A 27,141-nucleotide genomic window follows, 5' to 3' on the forward strand; every position below is an offset into this window, starting at 1 on the left:
GGGGGTGGGGGCTGGGTGTGGGGGCTGGGTGTGGGGTGGGGGCTGAGTGGGGGGTGGGGGCTGAGTGGGGGGTGGGGGCTGGGTGGGGGGTGGGGGCTGAGTGGGGGGTGGGGGCTGGGTGGGGGGTGGGGGCTGAGTGGGGGGTGGGGGCTGGGTGTGGGGGTCGCTATAAAAGCGGCGTTGACGGAGACGAGGCCTCTGTGCCTATGCTGTCAACGCAACAACAACATCATCGCTGCTGCCACTACTACCATCACCCACCACCACCACCACCACGAGATCGACCGCCATCGGACACAGAAACGCGGCCCCGATGTTCGTCTCCGCGAGTCGCATCGGCGGCGGCGCCTCTCGCTCGGCCCTCCTGGGCCTGAGCAGAAGCCTCGGTCTCTCCTCGCGGTCGCGGCCGCTCTCGAGGCCTCGTGGGCCCGCGTGCCGCCGAGGGTCGCCGTGCGTCGGGACCAGCGGGGCCCGTGGTTCCGTCTACGGCTCCTGGGGCGGTGCGGCCGCGCCGGGGAGATTCTACGGTCGAACCCCGGGGCATCGGGACGACGACGATGATGAGGACGGGAAGGAGGAGACGGTGGGCCCCGCGAAGAAGGCCGACAAGAAGAAGAGGATGATGTTCATGGCCATCCCCAGTCCCGGCGCGTGGCTCAAGCACAAGTTTTTATTCTTCCTCGTGAGGACTTACTTTGACTCCGACTTCAACATAGAGGAGTTCACGGAGGGCGCCAAGCAAGTGCGTGCGTTCGAACAACCGCGTATCACCTCTGCATTTATGTTGCTGCTGCTGCCGCTGCTGTGTAACCTTGCCCTACGGTCAAATATCGAAGGCTAAGCGGGTTATTGATCCTGTGTCGTGCGTGCTTTGATGGGCGACCACCGTGGGTTTTAAACGCGGCTGCGTTGATGGCACTGTGTGAGCAGCGTGAGGACGACTTGACAACCTGGTTATTGTATTGTACAGCTAAGTTCGCCGACATGCAGTTGACCAGTGCGATGTGAAGTAATGAAGTATGTTCAAATTACCCTTCCACGACCCGTAAACGCCGTGGGGGAGAGGGCCCGCGTTCGGCTGTAGGTTGACAACAAGGGCTGTATACGCAACTAACGTGTAACCATGCAGGGACGTTCTCTGATGCACAATGATCTTCACTGTTCTTTTGCAACAATTATTGCGCTCTGTCTATGCAATTGTGGGTTTGCTCTGTGCGCGGCGAGCAAGGTCAAACATTCAAATCGCATGGGCCGAGCCGACACAGTTAACCCTTGGAGTCTATACAACTAGTACTACTTTTTTAAGTCGTTATAGCCTTGTACTAATTGGATCTACGGGTTCCCGCCACGGGAATGTGCAATTGCCAACACTGGCTTAGGGCGGTCAATGAATGGGGAAGCACTGCCGAGAAAGACGTCTGCCGGTAGAGGTTTTTGGAGAGACTTCCATCCAGCAGTGGATTGACCATGGATGATGACGATGGCTTACGGCCTGCCGACGGAGGTCTCACCCCCCCCCCCCCCCCCCTGGCTGAGCAAATGTATTGTGATTGACATTGTATTGTCCGTAAATATATAAATGTGTCGTTAAACCCGCCACCACCCGACGGCCAATTAGTAAGAGTTGTCACGTTAACAGAACATGCCAATTCGTGACTAGTACAGCAACACCGGTGTGTTGGAGAGCAAATCCACAACATCTGCAATCTTGAGTACGACGTTTCGCCAGTAATTACAACTAGCTTCATCAGGCGGACGGACAGATTTGTGGCAATCCTCCTGTTTCATCCTTTAAATGGAGGGGTGGATGTGATGGCGTAACTTGTGAGCCCTTCACGTGCGAAAGGGGGGTGGCTTAATTAATTAATATATTGGTCTTGAAAGCCTATGTTTTATCCTGTATTGTGCTTAACCTGTTTAAACAGTAGGGCATTCGCGGTTATCAATTGACTGCGTTGCCTCATTTTGAAAGTGGACAACTTATTTTTAAACTCCCTGAAAGGGCTCCCGATGCAGGTGCAAGTTCTGGTGATTAGCCACGCTTGTCATCACCATGAACTTGTGGGGAGTTCTGACCTCAAATCAGCCAGGAATTCCAGAGTTCGCGCTTGCACTCAACAGGAGCAAATTCCGCTCGATACAGCAACGCTGATTACATTTGTACTGATCTTTGTTGGCAAGCTAAACCGGCGGTTTCAATGCCCGTCACATTTTGTCTCTTTGTTTTAATGACATTTTATTCATGCTTGCACATGACCAAATTTCCTCGTTTGTTATCGATCTAATAAGATCTCGGATCGATTAAGCAGGATTGCGTCTGGATAGTGATTTTGATTGGGCGAACGCCATGCATGACAGGTAATATTTGCTGTGGAACCTCGGCCCACACTGGTCGGCGTGGTGACGTATGGTCAACCCTCACGACCCGTGTGGGGGGATCCCTTCATCCAGCAGGGGATTAACAAAAAGAGACTGACTGTACACCAATGAAACTGCTGAAGGTTTTTTTGTTCAAGATATGGCAGCGCAGTAACGTCAATTTATTTTTTTTGCAGGCATTTTCTTCCGTGTCTTCACTCGTCGCTGAGAGCAAATTCGACCAACTTCAAGGACTCATGGATGAAGATGTAAGAACGACAGCACCTGCACTCTATGGGTGCCTTTTCCTGAGACCTTGGACACGTTGTATTTAATGTATGTGCGTAGTATTAAGTACGTGCTGTATGTTGCCAAATTGCCCAGAATGTGCCCTATATTGCCAAAATCTTGGAAGCCAAGCGGGATTGAACCTCGAAATTTGCTTGGATGGGCTAATCGCGATATAAAACGGCTCATCATAGGCAGCTTGCGGGGGGGATCCTTGGGGGGTGGGGTGATGCGCAGTGTGGCAAAATCAATCGTACTTCTATGCGCCCTGCCTTCACGCTAGTCTGATTTTGTGTAAAGTGTGGTCATGTAACCCACAGGAGCCACATGGTATGGGGTGACACTGGTGCAGCAGTATGATTTGACCAAAGGGTTGTACTTTTTCATTCATTTCTGCAATAAGTACACAAACAAAGCCAGCTGTTTTTAAAGCACTGGCAGATAGGTGCCATGAGTAGGACCGCGAAGGTGACGAGCGCACGTTACAACTCTCTCTTCACCCAACAGACCCTGGAAGAGTTGCGTCACAAGTGCAGCTTGATGGGTGAGAGCCAGCGGAGGCAACTTGCCGTCCCGTTGGAGGACGTCATGTACTCCGCAACTGACGATGTAGCCATCTACTACGATAATAGCGGTAATGCACCATAAGAGCTGGATCTCTACTTTATTCGTGCGCTTATGTGGGAGTGAAAATACCCCGAAAATGATGTTCCAAACGACTGCAGCACTCTCCTCTTCATGCATTTTCCCTCCTTGGCCACAAGATGGCACTTGCATAAATTGTATTGCTATGATTCACTCGAGATCAAAAATGTAATTCATTCGGGTCTAAGAACATGGAGTGAATGCATTCGTATTTGGTTTTTGTGGATGCTTTGGTGATCAATCATCCTGAGACTGAACCTTTAGTTTGTAAACATGGTAGCTCAAGCTTGTTTGGACCATGCACTTTTTTTAAAAGATGCCTTTAATTGTATATTTACAGCCACTGCTGAATGAAGGCTTCTGCTTTCCGTTTCAGACTTGATGATTGTTTGACCATACTTCACCATGCTGGTCAGTGCGGGTTGGTGAAGGTGGCTGGACTAGTTCAGATATCACTCGGCATCAATGTTTACTGTGGCTTGGAAGTGAACTTGTATCACCAGGTTCATAGTGTGGTATGCTAACCACTTCGCCACCCTTGTAAGTGTATACACTATAATATTTTTATTTGTGTACATTGTCAGTTATTTAGCACATTTGTTAATGTAATAGGTACTTAACGTCGACACATTGTTATTTTCAGGTCGGCGCTACGTGAACATCCTCATGAGATTCTGGTATTTGACAAGTGCAAGTTTGCCTGACAGTGATTTTGCTGGCATGAAGATTATCACGTTTTCCGCAGAAGATGAGGACAACACGCAGAGAATTGCCACGGCCAGTTACGAGTGCGTACAACAAACCTACGACTTAATCTGTCGGCGTGCAATCTCATCAGATCTATGATGCTAAATATCGTGGAGTCCGGATGGGTGACCATGCCCAAATAGGACTCAGGTGGGGGGGGGATGGCTATGTAGTTTGTCAACAGAGGGCGTTGCAGCAACGTCTCGTCCTGTAATTCTATGCTCCTACATCTGTGCTTTCTACCTGCAACCCATACTGACTTGCATGAAGTATAGCCAATGAGACGTGCCTTCTGCAAAATATCTTGGCACGCACGTTGATGTGATATTTTCCATGGAAGCAGGTGGCCACATTGCCTGTGTCCTGTCCAGATTGAATTGACACGGTGTTCATGTACAACAAATATATGATTTTTCGTTGCAGTTTCATGTATGCAGTATAGTTTGTGTTCTCACTCCCAGTGGTTTTCATACATTTTGTTAATCATTCAGAGTACACTTGTAAACTCTATTTTGAACAAAGCTGGACACTTATGCTATAAGCGGTCGTATAAAAGTAGCAAAGAGAAATACGATTTTTTTCAATATTATACACGGTTAAAACAGACTTGTGCTTCAACTATTTGCCTACAGTATTCACCTTGCAAATCGCTTATACATGCATTTATATACCTTTTTTAATGATCATTATACCTTATTCAACAAAATATGTAAACCTATGTCATGGAGCTTTCCCTATTTGGGTGTATATATATATAAATACGGTATATTGTTAATTGGTAAACTTATGAATTTGTGCCATTTGCATTTTGCTGTTACTGGCACCAGCAGACCTTTCCAACTATTGAACACTTGGAAGGAAATTTGAATATTTGTTGTATTCTGCTTGGTTTTTAACATCGTGTCCATTTTTTATTGTTCAGATTTCGCCGTGAATTTACAGAAGGTGTGGATGCAGACTGGACTGTCATCCGCCTCGTACATTGGAAGATGATGGAGTAGACTTGAAGCCACTTATGGGAACAAGTCAGTGGAAGAGACCGTTTGGAACTTTGGCTTGAAGAGGTGCAGTTGGCTCAATGAGGAGTGTTAATGTTTCTCACACTGCACACTGCATCGGATTGCCTACCACTCATGAAGAGGCTCCCTGCATCCTCATTTTAAGTGGGAGTTGGTTCGTGAACACTTGTTTGGAGCATTTTTTTTTCTTCAAGGATATTATTTGCGGAGAATGAAATGGTAGAACGATGATGTACTTGCCAGATGTAATTGCCTGGTTAACTTGTACAATTTTAATGTCATTAAATGTGGGTGGGGCTTAAGCATTTTAATAAAATAAATTGATTTTCATTATTGCAGTGCTGTTCTGAGTTTGTTAATACTCAAATACTTATGATGTTATCATTTATGTTGGTCGACAATGGCTAATTTATTATGAAAATCTGTGAAACGTTCTTCAAATGTAGACTGGGCTTGTGTTTCCGGTCCTTGTTTTAGATATGCTAAGGGTTGTAGCCGCGCTGTTATAATTTGCAGATATATTAATTAAAAATTATTGTTTAAGTGTTTCTCATTTACACTAAGGCAACCATTTTTGCTGCTTCCAGGGAATGTATATCAGCAGATGCACATTACCATGGAAATTCGAAGCGATTTTATGTTCACTTTGTAGGTTTTCAAGACGCAATTTTAATGTTACATGGTACAATCGGTGACTCCTGGATGAAGATTTCTCCATGCTGTTTCCATTCCTACATCCATTTCACTCCACATTGCTCCTCTTAGCTGCGGTTATCCTTCAGTGCTTTCCTTTCACTGACCTTTTCACCAATCGTGTCCATTGGCCATCATCTCTTATCCCAATGTGGTTCTGCTCCAGCCCCTTCCAGATGGGATACTACGTATGATTTAGTGTTAATGTGTTCCCTTAATTTTTCTTTCAGTAATTCAGCTTTTGTAAAATTTCTGTCTGTTCTTGGCTCTGATCCATGTCATGGTGAGTAATAGTCATTGGTTGAAAATGTAAATTTTGCAGAGACTGGTATGTTGGATTGAATGGTCAAGTTCAGTTATCAAGAAGTTGTACAAATAATGCACTTATTTTTTCTGTTTGGTCCCGGTCCACCTTCAGTAATTGTTCTCAACTGGGAAAACTCCTGTTTAACTCCTACCGCTAATGATTAGTTGGCTCGTATCTAGTACAATACCGACGTGCATTTAAATCAGCCGCTCGAAATTAAATTGTTTTCTAATTATATGTTCAAATTGTTTCGTTTAGCCATTTAAATATTATTCACTGCTTTGTATTTTCACCGCCAGGTGGTGCTATACGAACGTGGGCTGATTAACATGTGTCCTTTGCTCGCGAAAGACTAGGCGTAACCTCGTGTATCGTAATAATGGTTTTCGAGTTACTTGAAAGTTATGCCATTGGCTTCAATGCGGGCATGGCCGGTTTAACACTACTCTGAAAGACTTGCAGTAATGCGTGACCATTGTGAATTATCGTCACTCCTGTGTGTGCAAGCTAGCACGTGTTTAGGCAGGTGGGGAGTCCTGCCACTTCATCTGATTTAAGGTTCGTGTCCTTCCTATGCTACAGACATTTTAATGGGGTATCGCCTGGTGATAAATGACGTGGGTATACTGTAGGTACGTACACCTGCGTCGGTGTTTGAAGCAAAAAAAGTAGCTTTTATCAGGTAAGGCCCACTAAGCTATATGGCTCAGAAGCGACCTGGCTGCAAATGATCGACAAAGTGACTTATAGTGACATTTATAACAGCCAAATATTCGAAGCGCATGTTTCTAAATATACCTTGTTATGTTGAACTTTCGCACCATCCGTAGGCAACCGTGCTAATCGGAGGTGCGGGGTAAATCTTTGACACAGACATGTGAAGAGCCACATTTTACATTTGTTGAAACGGCCGAAAAGCCACGTTACGTTTTGGCACTTCGCAAAGACTGACATTTGAAAAATCGCGCAAAATTAGGTTGACAGCGTAAAAAATGTGGCACGTGAACGTGTTTTTTAATAACTCGTCACTTTTTGGTGAGCATAGTACGAGTACTGTAATTAACCACAACACGTTTTTTCACATCAGCCATGGATCCATCCATTGCTAGATGAAGGGCCCTCCCCAAATTTGATCGGATTATTGGTTTTATGAAAAAAACACATGGTTTTAATCCGGCAAGTCAAGTTGTCAATCGGCGCCAGAGTATCTCGGATTCGCTGTCCTCTTCGATCATCTCAACCGCGCCGTCGAAAGAAGGTGGGAATGTTGCTCTTGATGAAGACGACCGTCACCGACTGCACGCTCGGGCTGTTCGTCAGCTTGGAGTGAACGAAGGCCGTGGTGGAGCTCCGGCCACTCGCTGCCATCGGACAGCCGAGACTCCATCGGTGTCTTGCGACCTTTGACCATCTTGTAGCGGAACGTGTTTGCCTTCTCTTTGGTGGGGAGCTATAATTATAGGGATTAAAAGGCAATAAAACCGGATTTTTGGCCACCTGAGATGATCGTTTTTTGATTAAAATCATGAAAAACCCGATGCTGCCAGCCCTGCGATGTATCAATCCACTTGCCCACGAGCTTCCGATTGGGGGATTAAAAACGTAGATTTTATGCCAGTCAGTGCAAATCTAACAATCCACCTCGGATCAATGTGAGTCTGTCGCACACCGACACCCGCAGGAGTTCATTGAAAGGTGTAAGTCGCACTTAGCGGTGGCAGACCCAGTCCGGATTCCTGCACCGCTGCACATAACTGCTGCACTTAATTGCTGTTATACTGCTCTACACTTCATCGCTGTACGTAAATGCACTGCTGCACTTGACTGCCGCACTTTAACTGCTGAATGACACTTCACTGCTGCATTGCCGCTCTTGAATGCTGCCCACCACTGCTGCATTTTCGTGCACTGCTGCTCTTTACTTGCCAACCATGTACTGACGGTCATTGCATCGCCCACTTTCTTGCCCTGCGGCCGTCTGGAACACTCGTGATATTAGGAGGCCACTGGGAGCTATGATGCACTTTAGAATTATCCCGATTGAAAGCGAATTTCTTTAGAACTGCTTTTCGTGCTTAGTTATCCTTCGCTCCGCACCTCTGATGAGGACGGTTGGCTACGTGCGCTGCGAGAGAAGTTCAAACTACACGGGCACATACAACGCAGTGGACACTTCACTGCTGCGCTTCTGCTCTTGACTGCTGCATTTTGCCGACCACGTTCACCGCACCGCAGCGCGTGCGCGACACCGCACCGGCCTTGCTGCTCCGAATACTTCCCTCCGCTGCCACCGCATTAGCGATGGGGTGGGTGGGTGGGGGGGCTCCAGCCCCTTAGGCGACCCGGGCGTTTGACTCGCGCGTCCCGGCCAGGGGTGCGGCCGGGCGGGGTCCGAGGCTCTTGGCTCGGGGGGTTAGGGGTGGGGGGGATTGTGAGGAGTGTTGGGGGATAGGGGCCGTACATAAATGACGTCACGCACCTAGGGGGGGGGGGTCAGACATTTGTGACGGGGGGGGGGGGGGAGAAACGTGACGTCACATCAAAATGCGCAACTTTAAATAAATATAGACAACACTTTCTACTTAATTAAATATACTTTTAAATATATGCTTTCTCCTACAACATCATAGTGCAGCGCCACATTAAGTGCGCACTACAATTGCAATAGTTTAAAGCGATTTGAAGCATGTTTTATTTTTTAAATGGAAATATGGTTTGGGGGGGGGGCAGAGCTTTGTGACGTCATATTTGAGGGTGGTCTGACTTTTTGTGACGCCGTGCGACGAGGGGGGGGGGGGTCAAAAATCGTCCAAAATCGCGTGACGTCATTTATGGACGACCCCATAGGTGGAGAGAGCGGTGGTTGTCGTGGTAAGCGCTACGAACCTGGCGGCAACCCGAATTCGATTCCCCGCTCGCGTCCACCAACATCGGTGACGATTATCTGAACCGGTCCTGGGCCTCCCCTAGGTCAACTCAGCCTCAAGTGAGTACCTGGTGTAGCAGTTTTATAGTTAAACATCGCCACTGGGGTGGGGGTGAGAGACAAAGGCGGTCGGACATGGTGCTGGCCACCCACCAACCTCGTGCGCCGTGCCGGCCTTCATCGTTGCTGCTCGCTAACAGCACTTGCCCCAACAGCCTGTTGCAGGCTATACGGGGGATCTTTGTCCTTGTGGGGGTGGGGATAGGTGAGAGAGGAGGGGGGGTGGGGATGTCGGGAGGGAGGGAGGGGATGTGGCGTCACGAGCCGATGAACTCCACGAGGTCGCCGTACTCGTATTGACATGGACACACCTGAGCAAGCACAGAGCGGCGTCAGTGGAGGAAAGAGGAACACCCCCCCCCCCGCCCCCCATTGCCCCCCCCGCCCCCACCTCTTGCCCCCCCGCCCCCACCTCTTGCCCCCCCCGCCCCCACCTTTGCCCCCCCGCCCCCACCTCTTGCCTCCCCCCCCGCCCCCACATCTTGCCCCCCCCCCGCCCCCACCTCTTGCCCCCCCCGCCCCCACCTCTTGCCTCCCCCCCCGCCCCCCACCTCTTGCCCCCCCGCCCCCACCTCTTGCCCCCCCCGCCCCCACCTTTGCCCCCCCGCCCCCACCTCTTGCCTCCCCCCCCGCCCCCACATCTTGCCCCCCCCCGCCCCCACCTCTTGCCCCCCCCGCCCCCACCTCTTGCCTCCCCCCCCGCCCCCACCTCTTGCCCCCCCCCCGCCCCCACCTCTTGCCCCCCCCCCGCCCCCACCTCTTGCCCCCCCCGCCCCCACCTCTTGCCTCCCCCCCCGCCCCCACATCTTGCCCCCCCCCGCCCCCACCTCTTGCCCCCCCCCGCCCCCACCTCTTGCCCCCCCCGCCCCCACCTCTTGCCCCCCCCCGCCCCCACCTCTTGCCCCCCCCCGCCCCCACCTCTTGCCCCCCCCGCCCCCACCTCTTGCCTCCCCCCCCGCCCCCACCTCTTGCCCCCCCCCGCCCCCACATCTTGCCCCCCCCGCCCCGACCTCTTGCCTCCCCCCGCCCCCACCTCTTGCCCCCCCCGCCCCCACATCTTGCCCCCCCCGCCCCCACCTCTTGCCTCCCCCCCCGCGCCCCCACCTCTTGCCCCCCCCCGCCCCCACATCTTGCCCCCCCCGCCCCGACCTCTTGCCTCCCCCCGCCCCCACCTCTTGCCCCCCCCCGCCCCCACATCTTGCCCCCCCCGCCCCCACATCTTGCCTCCCCACTCCTCCCATCCACCTGCGACAGGTGTGACTTGAATCCTGTGCGCTCCCCGGTGACACGAGGCGTGACTTACCCGTGGGCTCACCTGCGCGGCGCTGTCACTTCGCCTGTGGCTGTCGGCTTGAGCGGTGTGGTGGGGTGGTGTGTCGTGGTGTGGTGAGACGGTGTGGTGTGGTGTGTCGTGGTGTGGTGTGGCGTGACTTGACACCCCGCGCAGCACGGGAGGGGAGATAAGCCACCTTGTGCGTTCGCCTGCGAGTTTCGCCGACAAAGACGAATCGAGAGTCTAGAAGACGATTCACCTTTGCGGTGCTCGCACGCGAGCGACGTCTCGAGGAGGAGGGGAGGGGGTGGAGATGAGTTCCTCAAGCTGACAGGCAGCAAGACGCCGGCGAGAGGGAGTGAGAAGGTAGAGGAAGACGTTCATGCCGAGGGGACCTAGGGCACGCACCTGCCTGGCTCGACCGCGTCGCGCTGCATCGCCATGGCCAAGAGAGGCTCTCGTCAAGGTACCGAGGGTGTCGCAATGTGACCGACGTTATCTCTCGATCATCGAACACTCGTGCATCGTTCATTACGCAAATATCGTCGCTGCGTGATTTGTGATTGTTTTGTTTGCTGTCGTAAACATCGCTGCACGGTGTTTTTTTTTCCTGACAAAATATCGGATGACGTTATAAACTGGACACAACTGACGTCGTAAATCGATAGCTGTTCATTAAAGTGGTAGTGTGTGTCACTTATCGTCCGTCACCGTTGTATAAGTACCTTGTATTGATTTACAGCGGAGTACTGATGTGCTGTGTAAACCACAGCGCGTGTGTTGATGTGAAGTTGCAATGATTTGAGAAGACTTTGCGGCAGGCTTATTTGCGAGTGCATTGCAGTTGAAGAACGTCGGGGGGGGGGGGATACTCTTTATTTACACGCGCTCAAGTTAAACAAAGCACAACACCTGTAATAAAGAAACATCCAATACTATTGCAAAGTTAATCAGAAACTCATATAGCTACAATCACATTGTGAAATTTCGGATCGCCGTACAATCGTTTCGTGGAAATCAATGCCTCCACGGTTTAAAAAACCCAATCACACTGGATGCCTTGACTCGGCCAAATGTACAGGGTGGTCCAGATGCATGGTGACCCCCATTTAAATTATGTAAAACTATAGATTTAAGTAAAGCGTATTTCAAACAGAAATGAATATGCAAAGGAAAAGTTATAAATGTTAGGGTCAATTCATTCATTGGCGGTCACAAGACATGGGCCACCCTTTAGAAAGTAGGGTTGGTATACCGGTGATCACTACCTATGGAATATTTGGAATGAATGCAGCAATTAGCAATCACTAGAACGTACAAACGGCACGGTGGCGTGCAACTCTGATTGGCCAGCGACAGGCTTTTAAATCACCAACGCCAACAAGTTATAAGTTGTCAAGTTTACCTTGTGTAACCAGGTGAGGACTCATGAGGCCAGGATAGTATTAAAGTAATTAACAAGAGAGTGACTTGGTTCACGAAAATAACAAAAGGCAAAAAAAAATGTGCAAGCAATAAAGCAAAATAGAAATCAGAAACCGGAAAAAAAGCCGGTGGCTTCATTACAGAATGCCTAAATAAGTTCACTCGTGGGTTCCGTTGTTTGTCAGTTAAGGCAAAAGATAAAATAAGGTTAAGGCGCAGCCCTGTAATTGCATTGCTCACGCCACTGGTGGTGGAAGAGCCTCCTCTGCTTCGAGGGAGGCTTTCCATCCTACCTACTTTCACGCTGAAAGAAGAGGCGAGCATTACCCACACTTTAGCCTACCACGCGCAATCTGTCAATCCACCGACTCGATCACTTCATATACTGCTTCGTGGACAGAGGTGGAGGGAATGCAAGTACATTACTGATAATGATTGCAAATGCTGCCCAGCCGAATGGAACCGGTTAACTCCGCATTGAAACTCAATTTTTCTAACCTTTATACCACAGCATCTCCCTGTGTGCCTCAGTTAAACGATGTGAAGAAGATGTTACATGTACTGCTCTTCACATTTCTTAACGTGCGGCATACCGGTAACGGGTTTTACCGGTTTTGTTTTACAATTGATTACCGGTAATACAAGACAACCGATTGAGAACCACTCCTTGGGGAAATGAGGTACACAGCTTACAGTTACCCAGTAGATTGATCAGCAGTGTTTCCCTGGAAGAGGTCTTTCTTCGGCGTCACCAGAAGTTACTTCATGGCCGAACAACCTCAGTTTTAGATTGGTAATCATTGCAATTGCAACACATACGCAAGGGGACGTAATGTAGACGAAAACATTACTTTCGAGCCGACGTTAAGGAGTGTGTGGTACAGTTTGTAATGAGTGATATCGCCCATTTAAATTGGAATTAAGGCATTTATTGTGCTACGTGGGTATTTTTTATATCATGTTTATCTTTCTAATTCATTACAGTATTGTACACAGTGTTTCCTCGTACTGCTGTTTATAAACGAGTATCAAAAGCATACTGCATACGGAGCTCATATTAGTTAGCAGCTCCTGGGACATTATTGGACAATGCCATATTCCTATGCAAGGGTCAGATAATTGTTATAAGACCACGACTCAATTGACTTCTCATGAAGTTGTAGTGATTTTTATCGACTGGATTAATGATGTTACTGGGTCGTCCTTGAGCTGGATTTGAACTTTCAGCCTTTGGGTGTAAAGAGGCTATATCTACAGTGCAATACAACCCTGTTAGCTAAATTTATACTTTATGGTGCTGCACGTAAACGTTTCACTGGACTTGAATGCGGTCTATTACGTTTGCTGCACAGGGATTTATAATTATTTACACTAATTTAACTTTACAAAGTCCAATACAGCATTCACGATACTACTGTATACTGTCACAATGAAAAGCAATAATGGCATGTGCATAAAGAAGAACGGTTTTAAGCAATGAACATGGCCAGTTGTTATGACTTGGATCCAGAAACATGGACACTCACAAATACAATTTTAACACAAGCTGAAATCTTCGCAAAATAAGCACGCTTTGAGTTTTATTAAGCGGCTGAAAGAGGAACTGGTCGACTCGAAGTTAAACGACATCCTGTTGACTCAAAACTAAGTGCCCTTGGGCTGGAGACGTCACAAGTAGTTGTGGCGAACGACCTGGTCACATCCAAAGGAGGTAACGCACCCAAGAGAAGAAAATGGAGTGTGAAATCAGCTGCCATGCAGGTTAAGCGACATCGATTGTTGCATCCCATAGATAGCGAAAGCTTTTGGAGACGTTCATCCAGCAGTCTATTGATCATGGCTGTTGATGATATGATCACATGTCCATTTAACACCGTGTGTTCTAAATATTGAAATCATTTCACTATTATACACAGACTTGAAACTACAATATAGTAGCTGCTTTTTTGGTATGTTGTGTACAGAAGCCTTACTAATGGCATCTATACACTGTATGAAAAATATGTGCCCACCCATGCAGTCAATCTATGCCTGTATATTGTCTCAATGAGCAGTCACCTGGATTGAATATGGGATTCGTGTCAGATTATCAAGAAAACTTCATCAGGTGAATAACATTTATGACCCTGAGAAGCAAGCTAGAGAGATCTCCCGCAGCACAGTAGTTACTTTGAGACTAACCTTTAGACATTGTGCACACATGTTTAGCATTTAATTTCATATACGCTACACACCTATGACAAATTAGCATTTGAATCAACCCCAACTATGTAAAAAAATCTTCTAACTTGTGATACAGGTTTTTTTGGTTTTATGTTCAGTTGAAAAAAAGGATCCCATAGTTATTAGCATAACTTATTTGTTTGTTGTCAAATATATATTCTCAGTTTTCCAACGTGACAATATTCTATACTTGAGATAATCAGGATTGGGAATCGATGCCAAGTGGCCAGTGTTGTAGTGCAACATCCTCCAGTTCACTACAGTACTGTGTGTACTCTCTTTATAACACATATTTGTTCGGCATGCCTATATGCAAATGTTCAAACTAAAGTAGTTCTCTGCTTCATTTGTGCAACTGTCACATGCCATTTCCTTATCCCAGCTACAACTGGAGGCCCTTGTCCAAGCCTTTATCATATCCTGACTCGACTATTGCGACTCTCCTCTACAAAACTTCCCTAAATCCGTCATCTGCAAACTCTAAATAATCCCGAAATATTGCTGATAGACTTCTCCCGTCATCAAGGCCACATCACCCCAATACGGTCATCAATATTCTCCATGGACTTTCGCATGCCTACCTATCCTCTCTATCTCAATTTTCAGCCCCTCCATGTACTCTTCACTGAAGTAAGCAAGGCTTTTTAAAAATCGTGTTCCTCATTTTTATCCTGATAGTGCTATTGGTGTCGTGTCATTCGAAGAAGTATCAATTTAGAACTCATTGGGAAGTTGCACATTCTCTCATGCTGCCCATGTAAATTGGAACTCCCTCAGCCATCCATGCCCTTCATTCCCTACGCTGATTCAAGTCCAAGCTCAATAGCTTTGTTTTTTTCCTCTGCTTATGATTGACTACGCGCCTCTCTCTAAATACTGTTCAGTATGCCCACTGTTTCTGTACGGTTCTTGAGGTGTGGTTGCGTTGAGATTCTATTTAAATCGATATTGCATTTCGTTATAACTTGGTGCCCATGCATATACCAAACAATTTGCAAGCGGTGATTAGTCGACATGTGTGAACTGTTTGCTTATTCACTGTTTAAAAGGAGGTAACATTAATCTCACGAACACTGGGTTTTCAAAGGTCAAGTTTGTGGTTTCTCGGATTTATTTTGATGCCTTGATGTTTGTTTTGTGCTTTATGGTCTGTGTTACTGAATGCATGTGGGAACAGGTCTTCTTGAAACCAAAGTTTACTTCAGTACAGTCCTGTATTGTATTGTATTGCACTTCCAACAATCATGGAATGCTTGTAAAATATGGTCTTAATCCCTTATTCCGGGAACCTGTTGAGTTTTACAATGTTTGAACTGATTTATAACCATTAACCCTATTCAATCAACGCACTTAAAGGACACATTAATTTTAAGCATTGCAAAGTAAAAACACAGTGTCTCCCTGTATTTATCACCCTTTTTGCAGCCCTGAGCTAACAGTGAAAATTGAACCTTATGGCAGTAACCCGGGGCACCAGAGTAACCCGGCTCTTGCATAATGTCCGTGATGCAGTCATTTTGAGTCCTGGTGATGGTCGGCGATGCGGCAATCGACTCATCTCGACGAGCAGTACACGATGCACTATTCAAAGTAAAAAAATTTGATAACGGATTTTTACGCTAATGTTTGGCGTTTCGACATCGTGGAGTAGCATTGATTTCGGATTGATTGGTACCCCAGTCGCGGAGTTAAGTACACCCCTGGGAAAAATAGTGTCCCAGAAATAAAACATAAAATTTCCTAGGGCATTTTGTATTATTTGGTACCCCGGGGATACCGCCATAAGGATCAATTCTAGATTTCCTTGGTGGGTGCTAGTCTGTGCACAGCATGACCATTAACAACAATAGCAATCAGAATCACCCGAGTCTGTGTTTCTGTTGCATTATTAAGCAGTCGAGTCGTTGGCACAGTAACAAAACTCGCTGTGCTTGTGACTTGCTTTCAAAACGAAAAACACTTCCCTTCAGCAGCATTGATCGGTCTACTGCTGGATGAAGGCTTCTCCAAAGTGACCATCCTTGACGATCTCATTGTACACAATAATCCATCTTAGTCCTATGTGTTCTCTCCTCTGGCTACCACTCCGTCAGTCTGCTGTCATCACATCTCGCGATGTATCCTGTTCAAGCGCACTTACTTTACTTTGCTGTTAATATTTTGTCGAGCAATACTGTACCGGGGAAAAAACTAATAGAGGAGCGTTTTCACCTGCAGTATGGTGGTTCAAGACAGCATGGATGGGGTTCATGCTTGGTTAGCGGAAATAAAGTTTTGCAAACATTTTTTTAAAGCGATTAGGCAACGACCAGCATTGATGACAGCCAACTGGACACGATGCCAGTTTATTGCTCTTATGGTTTACAAAGTCAAGTATTGCTTGCTTGATGACACATCTACGTGTGTTCCTTGTATCTTTGCAATTGGTAAGAGATGAGAGAGATAGAGTGCTACCATCTCTTATCTGCTTTTTATTTAAAATTCTGTACACTTCTGCTTGCCAGTTCAAGTTGAACTGCAGAGAAGAACTAATTTTTGCCAAAATTTCGGAAATGATGGATAAAGGTTACATGCCCACAGTAATAATATCTGTAACAACCGAGGTACATATTTATGTCTCATTTGTTGCAAAAAAAGGTTGTGCACCCTGGGAAGCTAGAATATAAGTGATGGGACATATAAATAAGCATTGTTGTAAGTGAAAAAAATGTTTTTAGCTTTGTACATTTTATATGTGAGAGTGGTATTATACAGAAATTAGATGTGTCAATTGGTGCAGTAATGTCAGCCGTGTATGGAGTTCGGTCAGATGTCAGAAACAGATATATGGTCGATCAGAGATTTAATCTGGTATGCAAGTAGCATGGTTATTAAGGTTGTTTGACTTTCTTGTAACCATGTGTAAGGACAGTACGGGGCCTAGTTGCCGTAAATAACTGATTGCAGCTATGAGGTCAAGTGAGGCAACTGGTTGAGGAGACAACGTGGGGGTAGAGATGGAACCCTCCGGGGTGTTATAGTGAAGCAAAGGAGAGAGTTCGGGGAAAAGGGGCGTGGCAGAGCCGAGGGGAAATAAAAGGCAGCGTGGAGCGGGGCTCGGGGCTGCTGTGGGGAGTCGGGGTCCGGACCGTCGTCGCTGTCATCACGGTGGATCGCCCTCATCGTACTTGGAAGGCTAGGAAAGAAGTTACATATCTTCGCCGTGGCTTACATCGACGGCCCCTATATAGTCGGTCGGCTATATAGTGAACGTCGCGTAGCAGCTACATAGAGTCGTCCAGTTGTATATAGTCAACGTGCGTCCACCTGATAACGTGTCATCGAGTCGGTTGGACTGTAATATTTAATAAATTATAGCTTAAGCAAGACAGCGTCTCTGAGTGCTACATTACACATGTACAGTGGTGTTGTGGGCATTAAATCCATCAAGGGCAACAATCTCAGCACCAGAAGGTCGCTGGCATATAAGTTAAATTGTAAGCAAACTCCACCTTTGAACCAAGGCTGTCGGCGGGGAACAGTAAGTGTGAGAGGTCAGATGATTGTGAAATCTTCATTTCTGTTAGGAACAGGAGATGGTGTTTAGTAGTTTCAAGGTGATGATTAACAGTTGTAATGTTACTGTTAATACCCTGGATGGTACAATAAAATACATTTTAAAAGGCTTGCGATGATCATTAGAAGTGAGAGTTAACCTATGAACTGAAGTACATCAATACATTAAACTAATTTAAAGTACTTTTCACCCGAGTTAACTGTTCGCACATTGTACGTACGACCAAAGTGGCCTCGCCAGTGCTCTCAGAAGTCATCTGCTTGGCGCTTCCTCCAGTCACAAACCGGCACAACAGATAATAACTTCAGAATATATACCTGCTGATAAGACAGCCACACAAACTGTTCTTAATGGGGTTAGGCACCTGTACTTTCAGTCAGCCAGCCGATAGGGAATTATATTGTAATGTAGATCTTCATAAAATTCGCCCACTAATTTTAAGCTTCTGCCATGTATTATGGTAGTATCTTACTCACTTGGGAATTATATTTGTGGCTAACCAATCATTGACCTTGCTTTTTTGCTTTCAAGCTAAACAATTTTTGCTTTCATGCTAAAATGTTTTGCTATGATGTCTTCAAACTTTCTTGTTCTGTGTTCTCAATTATAAAAAAAAACGTGTCCTAATAATTATATGGAGATCTGTATGATCTATTTATTGGGATCTTATTTTATTTTCCCGTCTGCTTCATCTTGTCTTTTATGGTTAAGTTGACGCATTCCGTTTTCTTATTTTACCCTTGCCCACACTTTCGACTATTTGGCTGCTATACATTTCCACGTGATAAGCCACTTCGTTGAGCTATTATTTGTGGTCAGGTTGCTTCTGAAAAATGCTATATAGCTCAGTGGCCCTTCTCTGGTGAAATAAAAAATAGTTTAGTTTTTAGTCCACTGTCCATTCTAGTTATTTCATTATTCATAGTGATGACATCCAAATCGTCATTTGCTTTTCTCGGCATGTTTATCTGTTGCTTATAGTTAGTCTGAATTCTGTTGACCGAGATCGTTGATATTACCTGTCTTGTTATTCCCTGTATTTAGCATTGTCCTCTCTTTGGCGTTATTGAAGTGTAACATGCATTGCACCAGGCTAATTAAAATGTTCAAACTATATTTGAAGCTTTCGTGACTGCAGGAATGACTCTTTAGTTATTTCGGTAAAGTCACGTAGAAAGAAATGTAATTAAATAATATTGGAATACGACGTTTCGATTGTAACACAAGCAACCATCATCAGGTACAAACTAACATAGTAAATCTTCTTGGTTCTTTCGGTAAAGTCACGTAGAAGGGAAATAATAAAATAATAATAAAAAAACATAATAAAATCATTCTCACGACGTTTCGGCCACAACCCAAGCAGCCGTCCTCAGGTGAAGAACAGGTCTGTCGGAAAGACAGCGTCTGAATGGGCACCACCACGCTTGGCAGCGTATATTTAAGCTGGGTTGGAGGGGGAGGGGTGCCTTGACAAAGGAATTTGCATATGAAGAGGAATTTAGCATATTTATGGAAAATGCAGATATGGGATTAGTCACTGCTTGTGGAATGCAGCATCCTGCATGGATGCTGCTAATCCTCCTAATCCGCATTCCACAAGCAGTTTCTCTTGATATGTGTTTAATTTGTATTATTTTATTATTTCCCTTCTACGTGACTTTACCGAAAGAACCAAGAAGATGAATTCCTGCAGTCACGAAAGCTTTAAATCGAAACATAGTAAACTTGGAAATATAATGCAATACAACATAGAGAGTCTGCCAACACAACAGTCAATACCCCACCTGGTTGATTACGTTCTTCCAAATATTGCTACATTTGAGAGAGAGACAAAACATATAAAACATAGACACGGAGACACACAGACAGACACAAGCTTGTGTCTGTCTGTGTGTCTCCGTGTCTGTGTGTGTCTCCGTGTCTATGTTTTGTCTCTTTCTCAAACTTATCAATCTTTGGAAGAACGTAATCAACCAGGTGGGGTGTTGACTGTTAAGTTGGCCGGCTCTCTGTGTTGTATTGCATTGTAGTTCTAAGTTTACTATGTTTGTTTTTTTCATTCATTTGTACCTGATGATAGTTGCTTGTGTTGCAATGGAAACGTCGTATTCTATTAATATTTAATTTAATTTATGCGTGACCTTACCAAAAGAACCAAAGAGTAATTAAAATGCTGAATTAGCTTGAGAACAGAGATGTGTATGGCAATACGGGGTATGCCACAGATTAAATGTAGAGCTGCGAAAAATAGTAGCAAATATATAATAGCTGAACTAAATGTTTAAAGTTATCTTCTTGGTTATTTCGGTAAAGTCACGTAGAAGGGAAATAATACGTGACTTTAAAGAAAGAACCAAGAAGATGAATCCCTGCAGTCACGAAAGCTTTTAATCGAAATGTTTAAAGTTAGTTATTACTTGTTAAGATTATTTTGGGACCTCCATTGCCAGTACCAAAAAAAAATCTATTATCAAAGATTATTTCGTAAATCCATATCAACACATTTTACAGAATGACACTGTTTTAGAGGTTGTTTGTAACTGTTGTTAAATATACTGTTAGTAGGAATCCTAAAAATCCACGAAAAGGTGCATTTTTCTTCATATTATTTTTAGGTTGCTAAAACAAAAAGATAACCCCGCACGGTTGACTGACGGGCAAATAACAGCGTGTGTCCTAGCAATGCAACCCCGCACAGCAGTGCACTTGGCACGTGCATGGTGGCATTTTGCTTACGTCAGTGAGCAAAGGTAGGAAACCGTAAAGAAACTGGAAATGACAAGAGATGGGACGCACAAAGGGCGTTTTGCCTTTCTATAAATAGCCTTCAGGCAAACCAGGTACGTGGGAGTGACGTCAGCAGCCAGGAATGTTGTGCGTGGTGCACGCATCACCTGTGCTTTGGTAAGGTGAACCCTTCCCCCCCCCCCCAATGTATTGTGAAGCTACACACAACCAGTAGGTGTCGACCACAAGGGGAGCCTACATTCCTCGAGCTAGATAATATCTGGGTTTATTTATATAGGCATTTGTGAATGCAAAGAAAACTTGAAGGCCTATTGTGTGCTTGTGCATACACAGATACACTCACACGTACGTCACATAGATACACTTGTGAAATCTTGACTTAAAACTTTCGTGACTGCAGGAATACATATTCTATGGGTCTTTCGGTGGCTTTACTGAAAGACCCATAGAATATACACATAATCTGCCTTAGTAACGGATCCCAAGCATCTTTTCTAAAAGACAATGGATGTCAAATGGCTTTCACATAAATAAAATATTGAGATTGGAAGTGCCGGTTGTTTCATTTACTCTTTCTATCATTGAGGCACGTGACAATATTTATTGTACACAATTTGATTTCAGAAAGTTTTGCATTTCTGGATGTTGTGCGATGAGATCTGTGTTGTGAATTGCGTATTATAAATATATTCTGGGTGGTGGTGATGATGATTCAATCGCAATACAATGGGATATTAAATCAATGTTCTACAGTACTGTACGTATTAAATCATTAACCATTGTTTTGTTAGACGCAGCATATTATGGAAATACGAGCATCTTTTCCCGTCCTAGGACGGAAGCTGTAATATTTACGAAAAAATTGAGCAGAGTATAATTGTATCTTGTGTAAATTTAATGGCAGTGAATCTTGCACAAAACAAAGTCATCAAACACTTCACTGCAGTTCACTGTAGCACTGTAGTAATGGCAGTGAGTCTTGCACAAAACTACGTCATAAAACACCTCACTTCATGTCACTGTAGCACTGTATATAACTGACCTTCAAATTGTTAAAATTCACTGCTCTGATACTTTATTCTCCTCTGCTTTCGGTCGCTGGGGTTGAAATAAATTGGAATTCGATACAATATCTGGAAAATCACAGAGAAATGTCTATTTTACCATAATGTAGAAGCATAAATTAGACTTATCTTTTGTCTCAAGTGCTGAAGAAATAAATAAAGACACCAAATCCACTTTGTTGCCGCGTAGAATTATTTATTAGATTCATTTTCAAAAGCGAATTTGCGTGAGTGTAAAAATGCACCCGCTCATTAATATTAATGACGGGGGGTGCGGCAAGTGGAGTGACGTCACGCGCGTTACACACAAACAGATATTCTTGGCTCAGTATAGTAGTAATTACTCTGTATATACGATCCAGTACATCCATCAGCTACCAGGATCAGTTTTTACAAATTCTTCTGAATAAAACATTGACAATCATAATTGTTTCAACTCTGCGCACTCCTTAATCCTTAGCTATTGTTACTAATTTTCATAACTATGAACGTTGTTGTTCATCTTTGTGTATGCAGGACAGCAACATTAACCGGTTAAACCAGACCATACCCAGGCTCACAATAGCGACACGTGGATTGTTTTATTGTTATTTTTACGTACTTTAATTTCAGTTCGTGGGCACTGTGTAGTGTAATTATCAGCAAAGTGAAGCACGCCCATACATTCTGTACAATACTTGCATTGTTAACACTGTGTGACTCCGCTCTAAATATCAGATCAGCCGTTGAGATTAACATCAGTGCAATGGGGACGACTGCTGAGCACTTTATTTTATGGCCTTACAGTAATTGTACAGGGTGGGGGGGCCGGTATTTATCATTTAGAACATCTTATAAGTCCACTTTTCGAAAATATGTAGGATAAAATGATGTAAAAAGGGGGGGGGGGGGTGGAGCTGTGGTACAGCGGTGAGCTCGCTACATTATGAATCCCAGTCACCAGATTTAAATTCCTGTTCACAGATAAAATCCGTGGCAAAGTTATACAGAATCAGAATTGTCCCTGCCCTTGCCCCACCTGCACCAGTCAGCGTGGGGAAGTATGCCAATCTATCCCCATGGCTGACATCGTGTGGTGAGGCCCTCATCCATTGGTGGATTGAGAATTATGAATGAAAAAATTATTGGATACACTATTTATGTATTAAGTGTCTTCAGGTTAAAATGAGCAACAATTAAATCCCAGTGTATTTTTATTGCCAGTACTGTGCTCTACATTTTTGGTGAGCTCATAGGCACCGACCCTAAAACCAACTACTGTACTGTATAGTACACACTTCCTTTATTTCTATAGTAGTTGTCCTCTCGAGAGACTGGCTCCCATCATAGGACGGAGCCACCAACAGACATTCAGCACGACCATGATCAACGCTCCATAATGCTCAACACACAGTAACTGTAGAGATGCTGCCTTTTAAATAATACAAAATAAACTCAACACATTCTTCAATAGCACTGCCTTGAATGGCAACCTGTATTACGGGGTGACGTTTAAGGAAACTACGGTGGCCAAAAGACCCTATACGACTGACATGGTTGTGAGGAGGGAGGCCTTCGTCCATTGGTGGATTGAGAATGCCTGGATTTAGATTTAAATTGTACACATGTATATAATTGGATAAACAATGAATGTGTCTTAAGGTTAAAATGAACAACGATGTATGTGCTATCAAGAAAGGCCAATGTCTGAAATATTCCCGATATATATTTTTTCCTTTTAACAAATGTATAGAGTTTTTTTTAATTCATTGTGCGTGTTGCAGCACTGCAAACTGCAGTATGACCAAATAGTTTTGTTGACTTTTAAAATGCTGGACGTACACAACCCTTTGTCAATCCACCGCTGTGTGAAGCAGCCACACCTTTTGGGTGACGTTGGGTTGTTTGGTCAGTGCAGTTTGTGACGGAAGTGGGTGCCCAGAGCCCCTGTCAGATGCCACTCGCCATTGGTGTTAGCCACGACCCGGGAATCGAACCGGTGGAATTAGCCATGGTTGCCAGGTTCACAGTGTTATGTGCCAATCTTTGCATCACTGCTTTGACCTTCTTAGAATATAGGTTATTCCATTGTTAAGGTTTGAGTGACGTCAGTCATGTTAAGTACTGCTGTACAGTGTCTTCCTGAGGAATTTAGTTTTTTATTCAAAGATGTAATGCCTTAGTTTTTTATTTAAAGATGTAATAACTCCAAAAAAACCTCTTATGGATATAATGTCTTATCGCAGAAATGTGACACAGAAATGTAGTAAGAGCATTTTTAGGAATGTTTGCATAGTCTAATAAAATATAAATACACGCTAGGGTTACTCTTGCAACTGCATTACATGCAGTATATACAGGGTGTCCCAGAGGTCTTGTGACCTTAAATTAATGTACTGCTAACATGCTTTCCTTTGCATATTCACTTCTGTTTTAAATACACCTTGCTTTAAAAAAGAATACGTTTTAAAGGCACGTCGATATGTTCAAAGACGACTGCTTGTGTTGCGATCGAAACGTCGTAGTTTTTTTGTTATTTTCTTTGAACTTTTCTTCGTGACTTTACAGAAAGACCAAAAGAATATGAATTCCTGCAGTCACGAAAGCTTTGAGTCAAGATTTACGTTTTAGAGAGTTAAACGGGGGGTCACGAGACATCGAGACCACCCTGTACTACAGTGTATTGTTTATTTGTACTTCGTAGGTGCTTGCTAACAGCACTTGTCCCACCAGTCTGTTAGGGCTATACAGGGGGATCATTGTCTTTGTTTTGTTTATTCGGGAACAATGCCAATGGCAATACCGGTGTCCAGCTCTCTCTCGCAGTGATTCCTCAACGCTATTTATTACATTACAGTATCTGCAGGTGACTAAAACAGGTCGAGTATGTGTTTATTCATTATCTACTGCCCTGCATACAAATGCAGTTTAACACGTAAGCGGTCGCAAATCACAGATGCCGTTGTTTGCTGTTGTTTCCATTCTTTGCTGGTAACATTGGTTTCATTAGTGCGTGCCGATTGTTTAATAATGTGATGCAATTTTCTTTTTACTGTCCTCCTGAAGTATCCCAAAAGGACTGAAACGACTTTGAATACTGCTGAATAACAAAATTGTAATCTTGATTTGAAGCTTTCGTGACTGCAAGAATCCATACTCTTTGGTTCTTTCGGTAAAGTCACGTAGGTAGAAAAACAATAGATCACGATGTTTCGATCGCAAAACAAGCAATCGTCATCAGGTGGGACAACCACATCAAGAAAAAACTGTACACTATGGGGACCTCATTTGCCAGTAAAAATATGATAATTGGTTCTTTACCCTTCTATCTGGCAACAAAACTGACGCCTTTTTGCAAGGAGTCATGTTTGCATAGACCGCAATACCTGCAGTCATAATACAAACAAAAGAACATAACTCTGATAATGTGCACTGTCCTTGAAGTTGATTGGTCCACACCCGAGACAGCTCAACTTCAAGGACAGTGCACATTATCAGAGTTATGTTCTTTTGTTTGTATTATGACTGCAGGTATTGCGGTCTATGCAAACATGACTCCTTGCAAAAAGGTGTCAGTTTTGTTGCCAGATAGAAGGGTAAAGAACCAATGATCAAGAAAAAACTACTTCGGCAGGTTTTTTTTCTTGCTGTGGTTGTCCCACCTGATGACGATCGCTTGTGTTGCGATCGAAACATCGTGATCTATTATTTTTCTACCTACGTGACTTTACCGAAGGAACCAAAGAGTATACAAGACTGTAGTATTACAATTTGCAGGATCTCAGGAGAAGAGATGCCAGTGGCTTGGCGAGGTCTTCATCCAGCGGTAGAATGATCATGGCTGACTACAATGAACCAAATTTGCTATTTTTTTCATATCACTTCCTAGGTTGTGATTGTGATGGGAGAAACCAAGGCGGGCAATGTACAGGTTTGTACGAATGGTGTTTCCTTACTGGTGAAGTAAAATGTTTGTAAATGTTATGTTTTACAGATTCGTCCCTGTTGTACCTTGACATGAAAATTGCAGAGCCCAAACCCCAGGAAAATGTGAAGCAAAAGGTAAAAATGCATACAAACACGTCGTACACATATGCACAACACTGCACATGCCAATATATAACCTTGATACGTGCTTTTTGCATGCGTATCCACCATGGGTGAAATGTGGGTTATTCTTCCATTGAACCCTGTCCTTTACATATCGCATACTTAAAGTACACAGCATGTAACCCTATGACCAGTCATAGAAGTTGGTAATCAGCACAAACTAGACGTTGCTGTCGCAAATATTTTTGGTACATTAACTGACGCGATTAAATGCGGACATTCTTTGCTGCCATGGTGACAGGTTTTGACATTTGCTTGGACCGACCCACTCGAAGGCGAAATATTTGCAGGGACATAACTTTGTGTTTAATAATCAGGGAGAGGTCTCTCCGCGTCAAACTGCTGGAGCTTGTTTTGTAATTGAAAGTATTTGGTTCGTTCAGTTTAATGCATTTTAACAGCACACTACGTGCTTTTTCAAGTGTAATGCTGTATAATGTAACCACGGTGATTGTCATGTTGTACATACTGAACAAGTGAAAGTATTACGGGTATTTTACATGCTCATCTGAGCGATATATATGAAATTCAAAATTAAGTATCATATTCTATACATGCCAACATATTTACCCTTCAGTGTTGTTAACAAAATACATTGTTAATTACATTTCTGACAATTCACATGTACTGCACTACGTGTATAATGTACATATACTGTAGAAAATTTCATTTGGAATAAAAAAAACTCCTCTGTTAAATGAACCTACATCACGATTGTTTCACGTCTCTCATTCATGAGTGTGCCGCAGGAGTAACATTCAGTTTTAAACAGATAAATATAAACACAAATATTGCAGTACAGACTGTGTGTATAATCTGTGCGTGATATTGTGGGTTGGCACAGCAAGGGGCACAGGTGGTGGCATCGGCCAGTCAGTCAAGCCATGGCACCTGCTGAGTCTGTCCTGTGACCTCTTGCCAGTGGGCGTTTGACGCGTCACATGGCCTTAACGTGCACGTAGCTTGGCACAAGCGCCATGGTGTCATCACCACCACTTAGTCGCGAATGGCGGTTGTTGTTGTTGTTGCTGCTTTGGCGAGTCCACAGAATCACACTTGCTGATGAAATTGTCATGCATGCTAACTGTTTGTACTTATCAAGAGCAAACCCCACCCCCACCTCCTTAATCCCAGGCTTTTGAGGAACAAAGTTGACCAACTCATTGCGTTCTTGCCTTTCTCTGCCGCAGATCGATGCTGTCCGTGCAATATTTCCCAACCGGAGTAAGAATGAAGTTGTTCTGGTGCTGCAGCACTTCGATTACAGTGTGGACAACGCCGTGCATGCCTTTCTCGAAGGTAAACTGTGCCACGCCTCGGCACAGCAGGGTCCAAATTTCCCACCCATGTTCATTCAGTAACCCCATATTGTTTTTTTGAATCTACAAATCTGTTTTGATTTTCATTTTAACACGTACGCTTTCGCGACCGATATTATCCATAACCTGTTGTATATATTGTGGGTTTATTCTTCAACACACCGGTGTGCTGTACTTGTAACGAATTGGCATGTTTTGTTTATGTGACAAACTTTACTAATTGGCTGTGCCGGGTGGTGGCGGGTTTAACGACAGACACATTTATACTTCACGCGATCTAACCCAAAAACCTCTTACTGATTTGAATTGTTTAATGTGGGTGGATAGACCACACTAGAATTTCTAGGCGACAGTCATTGTTTCAAAGAAACGACTCTGGAGTGCACGCTTTAGGGGAA

General features: G+C 44.6%; 2 protein-coding genes across 2 annotated transcripts in view; both read left to right on the forward strand.

The window, feature by feature from the left end:
• Window positions 1-163: 163 nt before the first annotated feature.
• Window positions 164-6,859, forward strand: MAIP1 (matrix AAA peptidase interacting protein 1). The gene is made up of 5 exons (XM_061557605.1): window positions 164-742; window positions 2,556-2,627; window positions 3,154-3,280; window positions 3,935-4,079; window positions 4,961-6,859. Exons 1-5 carry the CDS (start codon window positions 314-316, stop codon window positions 5,037-5,039), a joined length of 852 nt encoding a protein of 283 aa, XP_061413589.1. The 5' UTR covers window positions 164-313; the 3' UTR covers window positions 5,040-6,859.
• Window positions 6,860-10,359: 3,500 nt separating this feature from the next.
• Window positions 10,360-27,141, forward strand: part of LOC133346154 (uncharacterized) — a 29,909-nt gene continuing 13,127 nt past the window's right edge. Inside the window, exons 1-3 of the mRNA XM_061557606.1 lie at window positions 10,360-10,782; window positions 25,309-25,376; window positions 26,615-26,723. Of these exons, the coding sequence (XP_061413590.1) occupies window positions 10,758-10,782; window positions 25,309-25,376; window positions 26,615-26,723 (202 nt within the window). The 5' untranslated portion in view covers window positions 10,360-10,757. The remainder of the gene's footprint in view (window positions 10,783-25,308; window positions 25,377-26,614; window positions 26,724-27,141) is intronic.

Source organism: Lethenteron reissneri, chromosome 23 (genome assembly GCF_015708825.2).
Source record: "Lethenteron reissneri isolate LAM-NWPU_2019-01 chromosome 23, ASM1570882v1, whole genome shotgun sequence".
Taxonomy (NCBI): Eukaryota; Metazoa; Chordata; class Hyperoartia; order Petromyzontiformes; family Petromyzontidae; genus Lethenteron; species Lethenteron reissneri.